Source organism: Ursus maritimus, unplaced genomic scaffold (assembly GCF_017311325.1).
Source record: "Ursus maritimus isolate PB19 unplaced genomic scaffold, ASM1731132v1 scaffold_21, whole genome shotgun sequence".
NCBI lineage: Eukaryota > Metazoa > Chordata > Mammalia > Carnivora > Ursidae > Ursus > Ursus maritimus.
In genome coordinates, this window is record NW_024424564.1 from 49642047 (window position 1) to 49660182 (window position 18136).

The following is an 18136-nucleotide window of genomic DNA, read 5'->3' on the forward strand; positions in this document are numbered from 1 at the left end:
GGCCACGGTGGCACTTTCACCCCGTTGTTTGGGGCTGACCCTAGACTTTGGGACCACTGTAGCAGGGCTGGGCTGCTTCTTGTTTCCTAGGCCACAAAGGTCCCTGGAGCCTGTGTGGAAAGCAGGTTTGGCCCTGTTTTTTGGCTTGAGAACATGAGGTTGAGGGCACAGGAGGAGTGCCACCTATTGTGAGGTTTTAGGCGCACTGAGGTATGCTTTCAGTATGAGATCTTTGAATTTCTAAGAACCGTCAGTGTAGTCCAAGGATTTGGGAAAGAATAAGCCTTCTGTGAATTAGCTGTCTTGAGGAATTAATTTTCTTTTTAAAAATGCTATTTCTCTTCTTTTCCTGGATGTGTTCTGAGGTTCCCATCTCTGTGGCTGTCACTGTTGAGTTATAAATAGCTTCAGCACATCAGGTAAGGCCAGGCTCTCCCCTCCTGCTTTGGAACCTTATCTGCACAGACCCTTTTCTTTGTTTTGAAGGCAGTGCTTTGTTCCAGATGTAGGGATGAGACAAGCTGCTGGGACAGGTGTACACATCTCTCAGGTTCTTATTCAAGATTACCAAGTAGCAACCATCGATAACAACGACTCTGCCTTACATTTGCACAGTGCTTACAAAGCACTTTGACATAGTCTTATTTCGTCTCCTGTAGCAGTCCTATAAGATATTATCCCCACTTCCCAGATGAGGAAAGCTGAGGCTCAGAAGCTGAGGATGCTTCCTCAAGGTCACCTAACTAGGCCTTGCAGCTCTCAGCCTGGTCTGGTGCATTTTACTGTATCACTGGCAACCACCGACCTGACCTGGTCCCCGTGACCTGAGTGATGGGCCTAGTCCTTTATCACTTCTTAAAATTAAAACTCTGATTATAATTTATTAAAAAAATTATGAAAACATGATTAAAAATATTCTTGGGGTGCCTGACTGGCTCAGTCACTAGAAAATGCAACTCTTGATCTTGGAATCTTGAGTTCAAGCCCCACATTGGGCGTAGAGCTTACTTAAAAATAAATTTAGAGGTGCCTGGGTGGTGCAGTCGGTTAAGTGTGTGACTCTTGGTTTCAGCTGAGGTCATGATCTCAGGGTCCTGAGATTGAGCCTGGTGTTGGGCTCCACGCTCAGCATGGAGTCTGCTCGAGAGTCTCTCTCCCTCTCCCTCTGCCCCTCCTGCTGGTGCTCTCTTTCTCTCTCTAAAATAAATCATTAAAAATACATGCACACATACATACATTTTTAAAAGAAATTAAAACAAAAGAATAAAAAATTTAAAAATATATTTTTTAATTGCCTACACCAGGTAAAACCTGGAACTTATTTTTACTTGTCCTTCAGTATGGCTGTTTTTCTGTCTCTTCCCTTTTCCTGCCTCCTTTGATCCCCATGATCTCACCCAACATGGGTCACAGTCATTTCTGAACAGAATGTAGAGTCAGGATCTCAGAGGAAGAGAACAGGGAGGCCATCTGGCCCACCCAGCCCACCAAAGCTTGGCTTTCTTACTTCCCATTTGGTTTAAACCAAAGCTTGGTACAGAAGGCAGTTGCAACAATTCAGGTTAGAAGCCGTGACCAAATTCTGTTTGTTAAAACCTCCACCTTTTTAACACACTGGGTGTGTCCATTTTTATTGGACCAACAGGCTGATTTTTGGCTGACTGTGGTCTAGGAGTCCATGCATGACTGGTTTATTTCCAACATAATCATATTTGATTTCTCTTTTTCACTTCAGAATCCAGAGTTCAAAGTTGTCTCCCTCAATTTGAAAGCCCATTATGAACTTGTCATGATTTTATCTCCCACTTCCCTGATTAGCCTCCCTGTCATTTTGATTTCCTTCTAACCTTGTCACATTTCTTTCATCTTTTTTTCTTAATTTGCCCGTTCTTGGATACCTCCGTGCATAGCTTTTGGGCTGAGACAATTAGGTGGGAACCATCCCCACTAATTGATTAATTTTCCTTTGAATGGGAACAAGCTTTTTTTTTTTTTTTTTTGAACAAGCTTTTCTTCTTCAGCTCCACCCCTGTCCTTCTTCCCAGAAATCCTGCCTTCAGCCTTCTCTACTTATTCAAGGCTAGAGGTCTCTTGAAATGGTTGCTCTGAAAAGGGTCCTGAAAAGACAGCTCCAAGCCCTCTCTATCCAATAAACCTAAAGGGAGTCAATTTGCAAACCCAGCATTTTTCATTCAGTATGCACATTTTCCCTTGGCTTGCTCCTGTAGTGGTCCTTGAGATGTAGAAGTGAATCAGACAGTCCCTGCCCTCAGTGAGCTTACAGTCATAGAGAATGCCTGCTGTGTGCCAGGAACCCTACAGGACAGTTACAAATGTTATCTCTAAGGGCACCTGGCTGGCTGAGTCGATGGAGCATGCGAATCTTGATCCGAGGGTATAAATTTGAGCCCCACATTGGGTGTAGAGATGACTTAAAAATAAAAATCTTAAAAAAAAAAATGTTATCTCTAGTCTTCACCAAAGAGTTGCTTTATCCTTATTTACGGTGGAGTACACTGAGGCCCGGAGAGGTTAAGTAACATGGCTAAAATCACACATCATAGCAGGTGGGGGGCAAAGCTGGGATTCAAGCCCTAGGCTGGATTGCTGTGAAGCTTGGCTGGAGGGAACAGGACAGGAGAACACAAAAGTTCTTGGTCTGAAGACTCCTAAAATATCCTTTCCTAAAATATTACTAAGATATCAGAAACTCCATTTCCTCCCCGAAGCCTCTCTTCTGCAGATGCCAATCCCACAGCCTATTCTGAATTAATCCTGGGACCACATCAGGCCCCAGAACTTGTGGAGAACATTCTGGGAGGCCGAGGCATGGGTGAGGCCGCGCTGCCATCTCTGAAGGAGACCACTGGGCCTGCGTCAAACAACAGGTTATAACTGGAGAGCAGAGTGGGCTCTTGAAATTGATGGGATGGATCAGGGTTCAGATGCAGAGGAGTCAGCCCCGAGAGGCCCACAGCTCACCTCCTGAGATTGAATTACCCTCTTGTGTGGTGTCTCATCACAGATTTTGTGTCTGCAGATAAAGAAAAAGGGAAGGAGAAGCTGGAGGAAGACGAGGCTGCGGCAGCCAGCACCATGGCCGTCTCAGCCTCCCTCATGCCGCCCATCTGGGACAAGACCATCCCTTACGACGGCGAGTCTTTCCACCTGGAGTACATGGACCTGGACGAGTTCCTGCTGGAGAATGGCATCCCCGCCAGCCCCACCCACCTGGCCCAGAACCTGCTGCTGCCTGTGGCCGAGCTAGAAGGGAAGGAGTCAGCCAGCTCTTCCACGGCATCCCCACCATCCTCCTCCACTGCCGTCTTTCAGCCCTCTGAAACCGCGTCCAGCACAGGTGGGTGTCTGGCCACCTGGCCCATCCAGGGAAGCCCAGTTCCCACGGAGGGCTGCTGAGTCCACACACCCAGTGAGGCCTTTCAGAGGAGGTCCTGGTGGGCCTGCCGTGTGGAGAAATCCTCTGCACCCCACCGTTGAGCACAGTCCCTTGAGGCTGGAGATGAAAATAGCAGCCACATCAGCGCAGTTGGGCCTTTCTGTGGGTTGGCGTGCTGCAGATGCCTGGGACAGTGGAGTGAGCCCTTCCAGTCTGAGGCTTTACAGGACAGAAATCCCATGCTGCTTTTCCTCAGCACTGCTCTTTCCCTCTGCGTGCCCTTTGCCACAGCTTATTGGGCAGCTCAGGCAGTAGTAATAGTAATAATAATAATAATAATAATAATAATACCACCAGCTAGCATTTATTTAGCACTTACTCCATGCCAGGCGCTAACACACAGTCCTCACAAGAACCTTATGACACTGATATTCTAATACCTGTTTTACAGGTGAGGAATCTAGAAGTAACTTGCCCAAGGTCACACAGCTGGTAGGTAGTGGAGGCAGCACTTGAAGCCAGGATGTACCCATGGCCAGGTACTGCTTAGGCACTGGCATGAGGAAGGCATTCTGTTGCCAGGACAAGCATCATCTCCGGGACACCTCCTTTATCCTCTTGTCCTTTTTCTGTTTTTATCGCTTGGGGTGGGTGGGTGGGTTTATTTTCATGCTTGGACATGAACCCTTCAGAGGAGGCATAGCTGCTGTCTCAGGGAGCCCTACAATTTTTTTTTTTTTAAGATTTTATTTATTTATCAGAGAGAGTGAGAGCACAAGCAGGGGGAGCCGCAGGCAGAGGGAGAAGTAGGCTCCCTGCTGAGCAAGGAGCTGGATGCGGGACTCAATCCCAGGACCCTGGGATCATGACCTAAGTCAAAGGCAGACACTTAACCGACTGAGCCACCCAGGCGTCCCCCTTACAAAGTTTTTTGCCGGCTCAGTTACAGGCACACAGGCTGATGGCTCCCAGGAAGGATCCCAGGAGCTGGTATGGAACCCAGGGGACCCCCCCCAACCCAAGGAATTCTCATGCTCTATTTTTATTTATTATTTAACTTTTTATTATGGAAGCACTTTCAGATACAAAAATAAGAGACTACTATATGAACTTTCATGTAACCATCACTCACCTTTCATAATTCTTAACTCATAATCAATCTTGGTTTCCATAACCTCTTCCAGGCTCTCACCTCATTATTTAAAATCAAATCCCAGGGGCTCCTGGTTGGTTCAGTCAGTTAAGCGTCTGCCTTTGGCTCAGGTCATGATCTCTCTCAGTGTCCTGGGATCGAGCCCTGAGTCGGGCTCCCTGCTCAGTGGGGAGCCTACTTCTTTCTCCCTCTCCCTCTGTCCCCCCCCCCCCGCTTGTGTTCTCTCACTCTCTCTCAAATAAATAAATTCTTTAAAAAAGAAATAAATTCCTAGATACTATATTATTTCATCTGTACATATTTCAATATGTATGTAAAATGTAAAGGTTCTTCTAAAAAGCATAACAAAAATACCAGTTTTACATAAGAAATTGACAATATCTATCAGTATTCAAATTTCCAAAAAGTTGTCTCAGAAATGTTACTGTTTAGAGGGGTGTCTGGGTGCCTCAGTCGGTTAAGTGTCTGAGTCTTTTTTTTTTTTAAGATTTTATTTATTTATTTTTATTTATTTTTTTTTTTTAAAGATTTTATTTATTTATTTGACAGAGATAGAGACAGCCAGCGAGAGAGGGAACACAGCAGGGGGAGTGGGAGAGGAAGAAGCAGGCTCACAGTGGAGGAGCCTGATGCAGGGCTCGATCCCAGAACGCCGGGATCACGCCCTGAGCTGAAGGCAGACGCTTAACCGCTGTGCCACCCAGGCGCCCCAATATTTATTTATTTATTTATTTGACAGAGAGAGTGAGAGAGCGTGCGCACAAGCAGGAGGAGCACCTGCAGAGGGAGAGGAGGAAGCAGGCTCCCCACTGAGCAGGGAGCCTGATGCGGGGCTCAATCCCAGAACCCTGAGATCATGACCTGAGCCAAAGGCAGATGCTTCACCGACTGAGCCACCCAGGCGCCCCAAGTGTCTCACTCTTGATTTTGGCTCAGGTCACAATCTCAGGGTCATGAGATCAAGCCCCACATTGGGCCCTGTGCTCACTGGGGAGTCTGCTTGAGATTCTCTCTCTGCCCACCTCCGTAAGCACACACACATACTCTCTCTCAAATAAATAAATAAATAAATCTTTGGAAAAAAATGTTACTGTTTTACAGTTTGTTTGAATCAGGATCCAACCAAGACGCACAGATTTCACTTAGTTATTTCTCTTAAATCCCTTGTAATCTGTAGGATCCCCTCTCCTTTTTTTCTTTGCAATTTATTTGTTGAAGAAGCTGATCATTGATCCTGTAGGGTTTCACACATGCTAGATTTTTCTTTTTTATAAACTTTTTTTTTTTAAAGACTTTATTATGTGACAGAGAGACAGCCAGTGAGAGAGGGAACACAGCAGGGGAGTGGGAGAGGAAGAAGCGGACTCCCAGCGGAGGAGCCTGATGTGGGACTCGATCCCGGAACGCCGGGATCACGCCCTGAGCCGAAGGCAGACGCTCAACGACTGCGCCACCCAGGCGCCCCCACACATGCTAGATTTTTCTGACCATACCCCTGTAGTGCCATTTAACACGTTCCTCTGCCCCTTGTTTTTCTCATGTAAACTGATTAGATCTGGAGGCTTCAGCTGATTCCAGCTGAATTCTTGTTTGAAGGCAGCTCATTTCTGCGCTCATCGGGTTGTCCTAGAAGGCTGGGTCTGTGTGGGGGGTAGGGGGCAGAGCTGGAAATGAGTCCTCGTTTTATACCTTAGGCAATCTAGGTGGCATTTGTCTTTGATTTGTTGTTGTTATAAGATTTATTTATTTATTTTAGAGAGCACAGGGGGTGGGCGGAGGGAAAGGGAAAGAGAGAATATCAAGCAGACTCTGAGCTGAGCATGGAGCCAGACATGGGGCTCAATTCCACGACCCTGAGATCATGACCTGAGCCAAAACCAGGAGTGGGAAGTTCAGCCAAAAGAGTCACCCAGGCGCCCTCATTTTGTTTTCTAAGTAAGCCTTCTTAATGAAGTATGGCATACAGGAATGCCCATTTCACAGCTCGATGAATCTTCACAAAGTGAACCCACCCATGTAACTACCACACAAATCAGGATATAGAACACTGTTGGTATCCCAGAAATGCCTTGTGACCCCAGTTCAGTCATTACTACCCAGAGGTAATGACTGTCCTTATTTCCATCACCAAAGATGCATGGAATTGTATATTAATTCTATGTGTGTATATTATATATTCTTGTTTTTGCCTATTATAAGTTAACTATGTTTATAGTCTGACATTTGTAGGTGCCTATAGCTAACATTATAATACACATATAAATTATATGGGCATCAGAATCTCTTTACACTAACAAAATATATTTACAAAACATACTTACGAAATATTCCTGTGGCAGAAGCAAACCACAATACAGGTAAAGTAAGTTTTATATTGAAGAATTGTATACATGGTAGAAATGAAAGGAGAATTCCCTCTCTTAATTGTTCAGTTCCTTCTGTTAAAAGACGTAAGTCATATGTATGCTCTGTCTAGCTGTTTTTCCTCAAATTTGTGAGGAAAATTTATATCATACCTCTAGCAGTTTGTTCATTCTCTTTGCTTGAACGATTCCATCGTACGATCATACCACGTTTATCCATTCTACGGTGGATGGCACTTCTAGTTTTAAGTTCTGCACAGCGCTGCTGTGGTCATTTATGTGCGTGTCTTTTGGCGACTACATCTGTGCATTTCTGTGGGGCTGGGTCATCAGACACGGATACGTTCAGCCTTTGTAGGTTCCACCACACAGTGTACGAAGTGGCTGCAGCCCTGGCTGCCCATCCCAGCAGCGTGTGGGAGTCCTAGTTGTCAGGCTTTGGCACCCTGGCTGTGTGTCTTGCGGGTGTAGGGTTTGGCAGCTGCGGTGCTCCCACAGTTACCACATTGGTCCCTGGTCATTCACTCTCCTGATGTTCAGCCCTTTTTGTAATTAACCCCCTCTAATAGGGTCCACTGAGTTTATGCTCACAATGCGGTGAAAACCTGTCATGTCACCCCTCTGTTCAGAACTCTCCAGGGGCTGCTTCCGTCTCAGGATAGAAGTCAAAGGCACTGGAACTATTGACATTTGGACCAGATAATTTTTTTGTTGGGGTGGGGGGAGGGGCTGTCTGTGCATCACAGGATGTTTAGTAGCATTCTTGGCTTCTACCCACGAGGTGCCAGCAGAACCCCCCTTCCTTGTGGGGTCACATGTCTCCTGCAGGACAGAATCATCCCCTGTTGAAAACCACTGCTTTCTGGGGATTCAGAGCTCTATGTTTTGTGTTCTGGACCTGTCCTCTTACTCTTTCCTCCCATCCTTTCACGCGAGCTCCGTTGGCTGCCTCCCTGTTTCTTGAACGCCACAGTCTGCCTGTGCACATCCTGGTGCACTTGATGTTCGCTCTCTCTGAAATGTTCTCCTCCCAAATAGCCACATGGCACCCAACACTCCTATAGATATTTTTAATTTATCTTGTGTAATGTCAGCCTTCCCCCGCTAGAATAACATTCCACGAAGGCAAGGATTTTTACTTGTTTTGTGCACTGCTCTGTCTTTGCAAGGACAGTCCCTGGAATGTGGTTGATATTTAACAAATATCTGCTGACTGAAATTTTGTGTACTCCTATCAACAGCACTGAATGAGCAGGCCAAAGGTATGTTTTGTTTTGTTTTTTGTATAACTTATCTCTGGGCGTGCATAACCTTTGAATTCTGAAAGTGCCTTTAACCAAATGTCCACTACAAAGTGGCAGCCGGAAAGGGTGGCAAAGAACAAGGATTCAGTCAGCCAGACCCAGACTCAAATTGTAGTTCAGTCACTTCCCATCTGTGTGACCCTGGGACAACCAGGTTGTGTCTCTGAGCCTCAGTTTCTTCATCTGTAAAATAAGGTTAACACCTCTTTGCCTTTTGGAGTTGTCCTAAGACTGAATGAGCACCTCAACTGATACGTCTCGAGGGATTCAAAAATGGAAGCCATTTCGCTGTTCAGTCTGTGTCCCTAGCCCATAATAGTTCACAGAGAAATTCAGCTGTTTCTTATTATTTGAGAACTTGAAACCACAGGAAGTTAAGGGGGTATAATGATTTAATGTTTTGCTTAACATTTCTGGGGGGGGAAATAATCGGAAAATCCTGTCTTATTCGAGGGCCTCTGTTTCCTTTTGAGCATTTTGTTCCTACAGGAAAGAATTGTTTCCGTCTTTGTGTTCTTGAGCGGAATCGCTTACGCCAGCTTGGGGGCCAATGCTGTTACTGTGTTTCTTCCCTCCAAGTGGCAGTGGCTGGTGCATCCTTGAGATTCAGGCAGCTGTCTGGGTGTGGGACGTGAGTCTTTGCTGTCCAGTGGGCCGCTTCAGGACCACCTGCCTCTGTGTCTTTCAGAATCCTCCCTGGAAAAGGAGAGGGAGACACCCAGCCCCATTGACCCCAACTGCGTGGAGGTGGATGTGAACTTCAACCCCGACCCTGCTGACCTGGTCCTCTCCAGTGTCCCCGGCGGGGAGCTCTTCAACCCTCGGAAGCACAAGTTTGCAGAGGAGGACCTGAAGCCCCAGCCCATGATCAAAAAGGCCAAGAAGGTCTTTGTCCCCGATGAGCAGAAGGTAACCTGATATCTCTTAAAAATGAAGGTTCAAGAGCCGAGAGGCTGTGCTTCCTCCTGTTTGGTTTTATGTGGAGGACCCTCTCTCCTTGTGGACACCATTTAGAAAGGCATGAGTTCAGAACACAGAGCCCTATCCTGCAGCAGTTGGTAGAAAGAAAGGGAGTCAGGTAACATTTGGCCCCAGTGTGACTCCCTGCAGCTTTTGTCTTTTCTTCCTGGCCGCCACCGTGGTGATGTTCCCGCTTCCTGGCTCTGGCCCAGCCTTCGGGCAAGAGCTCAGTAGACCACAGGAACTGGGGTTGAACAAGCCCTTGCTTTGAAGGACAAAAGATAGTTGTATGTTGCCATCCCCAGGGAGGAGCAAGCAGCTTTCAAGCTGATGCTTTTGTAGGAACTTGGAGAGTGGGAGGGAGAGGAGGATTTTGTAGTCTTTCCATCCTTTCTTAGGAAAAACTCAAAGGAACCTATTTCACCCAAGCTTTGGAATCAGGCAGACCTGGGTTCAAACTCCACTTTGCCACCTAGAGCTCGCCGGGCCTCAGATGCCTCATCTGTAGAGTGGGAATAACCATACCCACCTCAGGAGGCTTCTGAGGCTTCAGTAACAGTGACGGTGGAGACGGTCAACGTCTGTATGGTCCTTACCCTACACCGGGCACTGGTATAGGCCCCTTGTACCTGGTAGCTTGTTCAGTCCCCAGACAGCTCTGTGCCGGAGTCACTGTTACTATCCCGCGTCGTAAAGATGAGGGACAGGAGACGGTGAGAGGCTAAGGGGCTCACACAGTTCTACACGTGAGTAAGTGGCAGAGCCAAGATTTAAACTCCGGGAACTGGACACAGGGTGCAGGCCTTTAGCCACAACCAAAATGCCACAGTGAGGCACGGGCATGGACAGTGGTTTATCTTGAAGTAGCCTGGAGCCAGCGACCAGCGAATCCCCTTCCCTCTGCTGCACATCGCACCCAAGGACTTTGTGTCTTATTCCACCTTCCTGGGGAAAGGTTGGGGCCCCTCGGTGTCCTTGGCACATGCAGCTCCTTCCCTGGGGTCCGAGCTTTTGGCTGGCTGCACCAGATGAGTTTCAAGAGGAATCTGGGGTGTGGGGTGCTGGCAGGAGGGGAAAGGTTGGGTTTCCTCATAGGGAAAGAGGAGAGACCCACAGAGGACCCTTCCCCACAGGACGAAAAGTACTGGACGAGACGCAAGAAGAACAACGTAGCGGCCAAACGGTCCCGGGATGCCCGGCGCCTGAAGGAGAACCAGATCACCATCCGGGCGGCCTTCCTGGAGAAGGAGAACACGGCGCTGCGGACGGAGGTGGCTGAGCTGCGCAAGGAGGTGGGCAAGTGCAAGACCATCGTGTCCAAGTATGAGACCAAGTACGGGCCCTTGTAACCCGTGCCCCCGCTCGGGCAGCGCTGCCTGCACCTCAGACCTCTGCCTGGGGGCTCCCTGAAACCCCACACACGCGTGGAGACTTATGACTCGTCATGGTCGAATGGTAGCACACCTGCTCCAGGAGCGTTCACGTTCAAGCTTCATTATCACATGGCCAGCGCATGTGGCGACTTCTCTGGGGGGCCGGCCTCCTCATCAGTGGGGGTGCGAGAGAATCTACGTAGATGGGTGAATCAGCCTTAGTTTCTATTCTTGGATGTCCCACTTGAATCGGAAGGGGACCTCTGGGGTACAGATCTCCTTTCACAGGGGGCTCAGGCTTCCCTGACTCTCCCTTGGTCTCCGGCCTGGGCCATTGAGCCTGTCTCCACAGAATGAGTCGTGATCCTTGTCGCCCGACGTCTTCTCAGGTAGCGGGGCGCATTTCCAGGTGGGGCGTGTCTGTCACCCACCTCGTCCTCCCCAGAAAGTCTTTGAGAGACACATATCTGTTCCCATCTCCCTCAGAGGTAGACAAAGCAGCTCCTCCGGAGTGGCTCGCCGGGGCCCAGGCCACAGGAGCAGGGTCTCTGCACGGCCTGGGATGGGGTGTGGGTCTGGGGCCTGCAGCAGAAGTGCACCCAGCTGTTCTTAGCTCCCACACCCCTTTTCTCCTGTGGCTCTGAGGCCTGGAAGCCAGGGAGGAGGTCCTGGTGAAGGGCTCTCCCCATGTTTCATCTGCTTTGGGGGAGGGACTCCCAGGGCGGCTGGTCTCCGAGTTTTGACCACAGTGCAGAGGGAGGCCTTTTCATCTCCTCTTCTCTAGTGCACTCGTGGAGGCCACCTGAAACTTCTTTGTCCCACCACACTGGGCCTTGGAGCCTACTGTTTCTTTTCACCCAGTGACCATGCTCAGATCTTGGATTTAAAAGGAACCCCCCCCCCCAGCCTAGGAAGCTTAACTTCCTGGAGGCAGGATGCCCCTTCGCATGGTGTTTAGAAAACCGGCCTCCACGGCCCCATACACTGTGGGCGGAGAGCTGGGGCATGTTTCCCAAGAAGTTCCCCTTTTTTCTTGCTCTGCTCTCCAGTGTGGGCCAGGCCAGAGTCCACTTTCCCTAAAAACAGAAGAGGGCTTCCCAGTTCTTGATTCAGGATCCCTCCCACGTGTGAGCTGCCCAGAGTGTCAGCCCGCAGGACCCGGTAAGGGGTTGCAGGGGTCACAGCTCAGCTCTTGGGCCATTCCTTCGGGCTAGGGGCCCCTCAGTCTGCGTCCCAGGAGACACCGGCCGCCTACACAAGCCTGGCTGTCGTGTGGAGGGGAGAGGTCCTTGCAGCTGTGGCTCCACTGCCTCACAGCTGCTCCTTTCTCTTGTGTCGACGGACTCAGTCGTCCTTTTGCTGTACCTAGAAGATTCGTTGTGGAAAGCCGTGGAACCCTCTGCTCACTGTGGTCCGCTGGGGCACCTGGAGATGGGTGTATTTATTTGCTCAGGGCAGGTAGCCTGTGGTAAAAAGGGGTCAGAGGCGACAGGCACACTTTGTCGTGCTTACCACTGGCTTTATTTAAAGTGGTGGCTCCGAGTCCCAGGCCCTGACCCTGAAAGACTTTTCACAGCAGATGTTAAGACCGGGGGAAACCATGCACTGGCCATGGACCACACCCCAGGGGAATGCCACGGCCCTCCAGGGACCTGCACACCTGCCCTTCCAGGGTACTTGACAAGGGTCCCTGAGGCCAAGGGAGGCCACCCCCTCCCTCCTGATTTTGACTTTGTGGTTCTCTAAAAACCGTGTTCACTCTCACTCTATTGTAACCACAACAGGGCCGTTGCATCCGGCATGTTAGTGTCCTGCCCTGGGCAGCTCGCCCTCCCGGGCGCTCTTTCTCTGGTCTGGCTACCCACCAAGAGGGCAGTTCTCATTTTGTAATTGGTAGAAGAGCCTCCAACTTCAGCGCTCTTCATTTTCTTTGGCCAGAAAGTATACGGTTTGTGTTGTGTTTTGTTTTGTTTTAAGGATGGACATTTAATCTCTGGTTGGTGTCCATGTCCCCCGCCCCCACACCCAGTGGGTGGAATGATGGCCTGCTGTCTCCTCTCTGTCTCACCTTCTGCCTGCTTGGTGCCCTCCTTTTCCTCCCCGCCAGGCAGTGGGTGTCTGGTTCCTTCCCAAAGTGCTTACTTGGAAAGAGTGTGGCTGCTGGCCCCTTTCAGAAGAGCTCCTTTGAGTCAGAAGTCTGGCAGGGACAGGAAGGAAGGGTCCACGGAGGTTGACATGTTGGGGAAGAGGAGCGCTCAGATAAAGCGTGTCTCCTTCCCAGGCCTAAGAAATGGGTGCTTAGAGCAGGAGAGGGCTGCTGCCTGCTCAGTATCCGTCAGGAATTGGGAGTCTCCTTGACTCCCTCCTTGGGGCTGACAGCCAAAGAGCACAGCTCTGGTGCTCAGATCTTTGACATCTTCTAAGGAGCACTGGAGGCTGGGAAGCCAGCAGAAATGGCTGCCGTTGTCGGTTTCTGATTGTTTGGGAAGCACATGCCTTCTGAAGCTCCCTGTCTTCAGCTTCGTGGCAGCCTCGTTGCAACCTCAGAACAGACAAATCATGAATGAGCTAGAATGTTGAGAGAATATACATATAATAAATGTATATCTAGATATAGACATATATATATATATTTAGAGAGAGCTTTCATGATGGCTAGCACCTTGTGGAGGACCTGGGTAACTCTTACCCTTGGCCAAAGGAAGGGGTTTGCCTGTCCGGGTCCTGAGGTTGGGGACGGCACTGGGCAGTGACCCTTGACTCTGGGTAAGCACCGCCCTGCTGAGGGGGGCTGCTGGGGCCCTGGGCAGGCAGCTCATACAGTCCTCCAGGCTGAGGTGGGGTGGCAGGCCTGGGAACCTTTGTGATGGGCAGAGGAGGGCCCCTTTGTGATGGGCAGCTCTCCATCCATGGCCCTGGGAGCTCTGCTCCCTGTAACACAAAGGGCCAGGAACCCCTGGTTTCGTGGCAAAGCCCCACCCCAGAGCTCCTTTAACATCTGTTAATTAAGTGCAATAAATTTTTCTAGAAAATGGCAAAGATGACTTCCAGGTGGATATTGCTATCTTACGGTGTTGGGGATGCCAGAACACCACTTGGTTTTATTTTTCTAAGTGCATGTGATAAGAGTGTGTGGGGCTCTGCGTCCCCCCTGGGAGCCGGCATTCCAGCGGGCCCCTCTCCCCTTTACCCTTGTTGGGCGAAGGAGGCAAGGAGAAAACCCCTTCTTCGCAGCCGGAGAGGGCAGAAGCAGACTGTAGCCCATTGGCCTTATGTGCGTGTGTGCGTGCGAATGTGTCGCTGCTGGTGGGCTGGAGTGATGTGGCAGGGAGGGAAGCTGGGAATGTGTCCTTTTCAAAACAAAATTAAATATTTTGAGATGAGAATTGTGGGACTGTCTTTTCTGTCCTCCTCCCCTCTTCCCATGTTTCCTCTGTGTGTGTCCCAGGCACCCCTGCATCACCAGCTGGGTTGTCTGGGCCACTCTGTGCCTTGGTTTCCTCATCCGTCCAATGGGAGTAATTCTGCGTGCTTACTTTACAGTGTATTGAGGAAGGACAAATATCATATCCAAAGCAGCTGGAACAAGAAAAAGTGAGGTACAAATGCTAGAAAGACGGGGAACTTCTCAGGAAAAGAGTTCCCAGACAGGGAACCCTGGACGGCAACTATGTAAAAGGGAGAAAGTACAAAGACTAAGACTGGGGTCCTGGAGGTGGGATTCAGGGGCTTTCCTTTTCTCCTTTGGCCAAGTTTTCTGTCTGTGGCCAGGAGACCCCCGCAATTAGAAGATACGTTTATACACAAGGGTGCAGCCACTTGCAGGGCGCCCGTGTCGTAGCTACTGATTTACTCATCATTGGTGTCCCCACGTCCCCTGCTCAGGGCTGGCCTGGGGTCCCTGGGGGCTTTCATCGGGGGTGGGGGCAGAATAGGGTGCACCACCCTCGGCAGAGCCAACTCAAATCCACCCCCTCCTCCCCCACCTGCACCCTATCTTCGCCCTTCTCCCTCTGCTCCCTCTGTGCGGATCTGGTGGTGCCTGCCGGCCCAGCGAGACCTGGAGCTGCCTGTTCACAACCAAGACTGTCCTGTCCTGCCTCCCCAAGCCGCATGTCCTCATGCTCAGGGTCCCTGTGGCTTGAGGGACCAGGAACCGTCCCTAATTTTGTTTCAAAGGGGAAGAGCACTCATTTAGAGTTTGCAGACTGGCTGGCAAGGTGGGCTTTTAAAAATGGCCACTTTACAGGGCACCTGGCTGGCTCCGTCGGTGGGGCATGTGATTCTTGATCTCAGGGTTGTGAGTTAGAGCCCCACTTGGGGTGTGGAGCCTACTTAAAATGAAGATTTTTGAAAAAAGTTTTTAAGGCTATTTTACAAATAAACAGGCTCAGAAAAGCAAAGTGATATGCCCCAAATAACAGCAGCAGAGCTGAAATTCAGAATAGGTTTCAAATTTTAAGTTCGAATTCCCTGAACAGTAAAAGCAGGCAGACCGTCCTTGGCCCTGGGGTCAGGATAGTGCCACATATTCTGTCTTTTAACCAACCAAACGCTTGGGTCTTCCCACCTCCCCACAGCTTACAGAGGCCTTGCAGCCCAGCCTGCCACTCATTCTAGCTCCCAGTATCTTGAGTACCTTCTGTATCCTCGGCTTGGGCTGGGTGCTTTGAGATATTATCTTATTTGAACTTCACGGAGGTGGAGGGGAAATGTTAACCCCATTGTACAGATGGGGAAACCAAAGTTTAGAGAAACTTCATTCAGCAAATATTTATTAAGTGTCTATTCTGTGTCAGCTGTGCCTCCTGCCCTCCCAATCTGCTAGGAAAGACAAACATTCCACAGACAAAAATAGAAAATGATGGATCATACTAAGTCATGTGACTGAAAAGACTGGGGAACTGGGAGAGACACGAGTGGAGGGATCAGGGAAGACCTGTCTGCAGGTGGCATTTAAGCTGAGACCAGAAGAGTAAACGGATGTGACTTGCCCTTAAGGCTTACACACAAGTTGGGCTCACAGCTGAGTCCTCCAGGTGGCTTGTGACCTCCGTCCACATGCCTCAGTTCCCCAGGCAGACACGGCCCATCCCTCTGGCCAGAGAGGTGAGGCACAAGGCGAGCAGTTATGAGAGGACCCAGCGTGAGTGGAATCTTGACACTCCCACCCTCTTGTCACTGAGGTTGAGACTAGGACGCCAAGAAGCCAGGAAAAGCAGAGGTAATTTGAACAGAGCCTTTGGCCCAGCTGTCGAATCTTTAGGCAAAGGCTTTGTGTCAGCCCTACCCCACCCCCTAAGCCCCCTTGGGGTCTCCAGGGGGCTGCTACAGGGTTACTGACCCTAGCCGTAGGTGCTGTTGATTGGTCAAGGAGTGAACATGTGACTGAACTGGGCCTATAAGGTCCTTCCCTGAAATTCATCAACTTGAGGTCTGTTTCTCCCTGGAAGTGACCTGCTCTAACCCTGCATTTTCTACTCTGCACACAGATGCTCCCACCCAAAGCAGAACTTTGTGCAGCTATGCGAGCATAGGGGATTTGGGCTCAAAATATGTCAAAGCTACAAGATCTTTGCCAAGGCTGTGGCAGGTAAGAACACAGGCTTTGGAGTTCCTCCTGGGTTCAAACCTTGCCTCCATCACCAATTCAGGGTGTGATCTTGGGCAAGTCACTGTCCCTATCTGGGCTTCTATTTTTTTATCTCTAGAATGGGACACCAGCTTCACAAGTTTCTTTTTTTTTTTTTAAATATTTTATTTATTTATGTGACAGAGAGATAGCCAGTGAGAGAGGGAACACAGCAGGGGAGTGGGAGAGGAAGAAGCAGGCTCCCAGCGGAGGAGCCCGATGTGGGACTCGATCCCGGAACGCCGGGATCACGCCCTGAGCCGAAGGCAGACACTTAAGGACTGCGCTACCCAGGCGCCCCACAAGTTTCTAAGATGGGGTGGGTGCTCAGCACTCGGCTGATGCACTGAGGTCATGGGGTAGAAGGAGCTACACAGAGATGAGCCCCTCCAGGCTTCGCAGCTGGATGGTGTGGGATGCAGCCAGGCTCCGACCAGCTGCGTTGCCTGGGTGAGTTACTCCACCTCCTGCAGTGATTCCTCTCTCCCTACAAGGTGAATGGGCTACACGGATCATGTGTGAGTGCCTCACACAAGGCACCTCTCCCTCCCACGTCTCTGGAGGACAAACCTCCAAAGCTGGACACATGCCTCCTTCCTTGACTGTACCCAACTACCAGACAGCCCTCATGCACCTCCCTGAGGCTGTGCCAGGCCGGCCCAGCTGGCAGCTCCTGATGTCAGCTGCTAATCCGGGAAAGCTGCCAGCCAGAGATAGGGACGAACGGCAAAGGAGATGGAAAACAGGTCTGGAGGTGGGTGCCCCCAGCCCCCAGCCAGCCCTTCCTGTGCTCTCATCGCTTCTTCAGCAAACCCTCCCAACCCCACAGGCTGATGCCTGGACGTGGTGGAGCAGGAGCCTCCGATCGTGAGCCACTGCCTCTCCGCAGCGAGAGCCGGGGCCGTGCAGCACGCCGCGCTCGGCCTCCTCCAGCTCCGAGGCTGCAGGTGTCTCCAAGCTGGGGGCGGGGGGACATCCAGTCAGGCTTGGATTCCAGGCTGACTGTAGCTGGTCCCATGTGGGCTGCAGAGAAAGCAGAGGAAGGAAGAATCTCAGTCAGTTGTCTGAGCCCAAGCCAGGGGCACTGTTCCTCACTGCTGTCCCGTCATCTCAGCCTCCCTGCACCTAGGATGTGTGTCCCATTTTACAGAGGAGGACACTGAGGCTCAGCAAAGTCATAGGTGACTTGTCCAAGATTTCACAGCTACTAAGTAGCAAATCTGAGATTACAGCCCAGACCTGGTGGGTCCTAAGCCCAAGCTCTTCTGCCGTGTCAGTCATCTCCTGGCCAAGGTGCTGGCGCTGCCTTGGCCCGTCCACATGGGAAGTATACCCCCACCTTCCACCTCCCCTGGGCCAGCAGGGGTCAGCCAGCCAGAGCAGCCACACCAAGGCCAGTCTGACATCTTCCCATGAACCGTCCAAGCCACCCTGACCAGCAGCAAGGAGGCCAGGCCCAGCTGCTGGCGTGGGCCAGGAAAAGACTGATCTTTGTCCCACACACAGAGCCAGAACCTTCACAGTGACTCCCACTGGTCAGATGTGTTAACTGAGGTTCAGAGAGGGCACGTGACTTCCTCCAGGCCATACTGCCTCCCCTCCCCACCCTCCTCCCAACCTCTTCCTTGGTCCACATCTAACCCTGGACCAATGTCTCTCTCCCTCCCTCATAGCATGTCCTCTCCTCCTGGGTGCCAGGGCCAGAGGCTTCGGACAACAAGGACCTTAGAAGCTATCACCTCTAGGCCCTCCTGGAATGGATGGGAGAGAGGCCCAGAGACGGAAAGGAGCTATCCAAGGTCACACAGCAAAATGAAATTCGGACTAAGGGATCATGCATCTCTATGTTTCCTATCTCCCTGAAGTCACATGGAAGCTGGGCGGCCCTTCACTCAGGGAAGGCACTGGCTGTTCCTACTCCTACCTGGACCATGAGCTATTCGCAAAAACCTGG

The 18136-nt window shown here is 50.5% G+C and overlaps 1 protein-coding gene across 4 annotated transcripts in view; it reads left to right on the top strand.

Moving 5' to 3' along the window:
• Positions 1 to 17200, top strand: part of TEF (TEF transcription factor, PAR bZIP family member) — a 28425-nt gene extending 11225 nt beyond the window's left edge. For 3 of the 4 annotated variants that reach the window (XM_008702953.2, XM_040637597.1, XM_040637596.1), the window contains exons 2-4: positions 3041 to 3358; positions 8906 to 9126; positions 10311 to 13936. In XM_008702953.2, coding sequence (XP_008701175.1) covers positions 3041 to 3358; positions 8906 to 9126; positions 10311 to 10526 — 755 coding nt within the window. In that variant the 3' untranslated portion in view covers positions 10527 to 13936. Of the gene's footprint in view, positions 1 to 3040; positions 3359 to 8905; positions 9127 to 10310; positions 13937 to 16042; positions 16144 to 16676 lie in introns of those variants that run through there. The other variant, XR_005836776.1, reaches the window with a different exon arrangement.
• Positions 17201 to 18136: the final 936 nt, after the last annotated feature.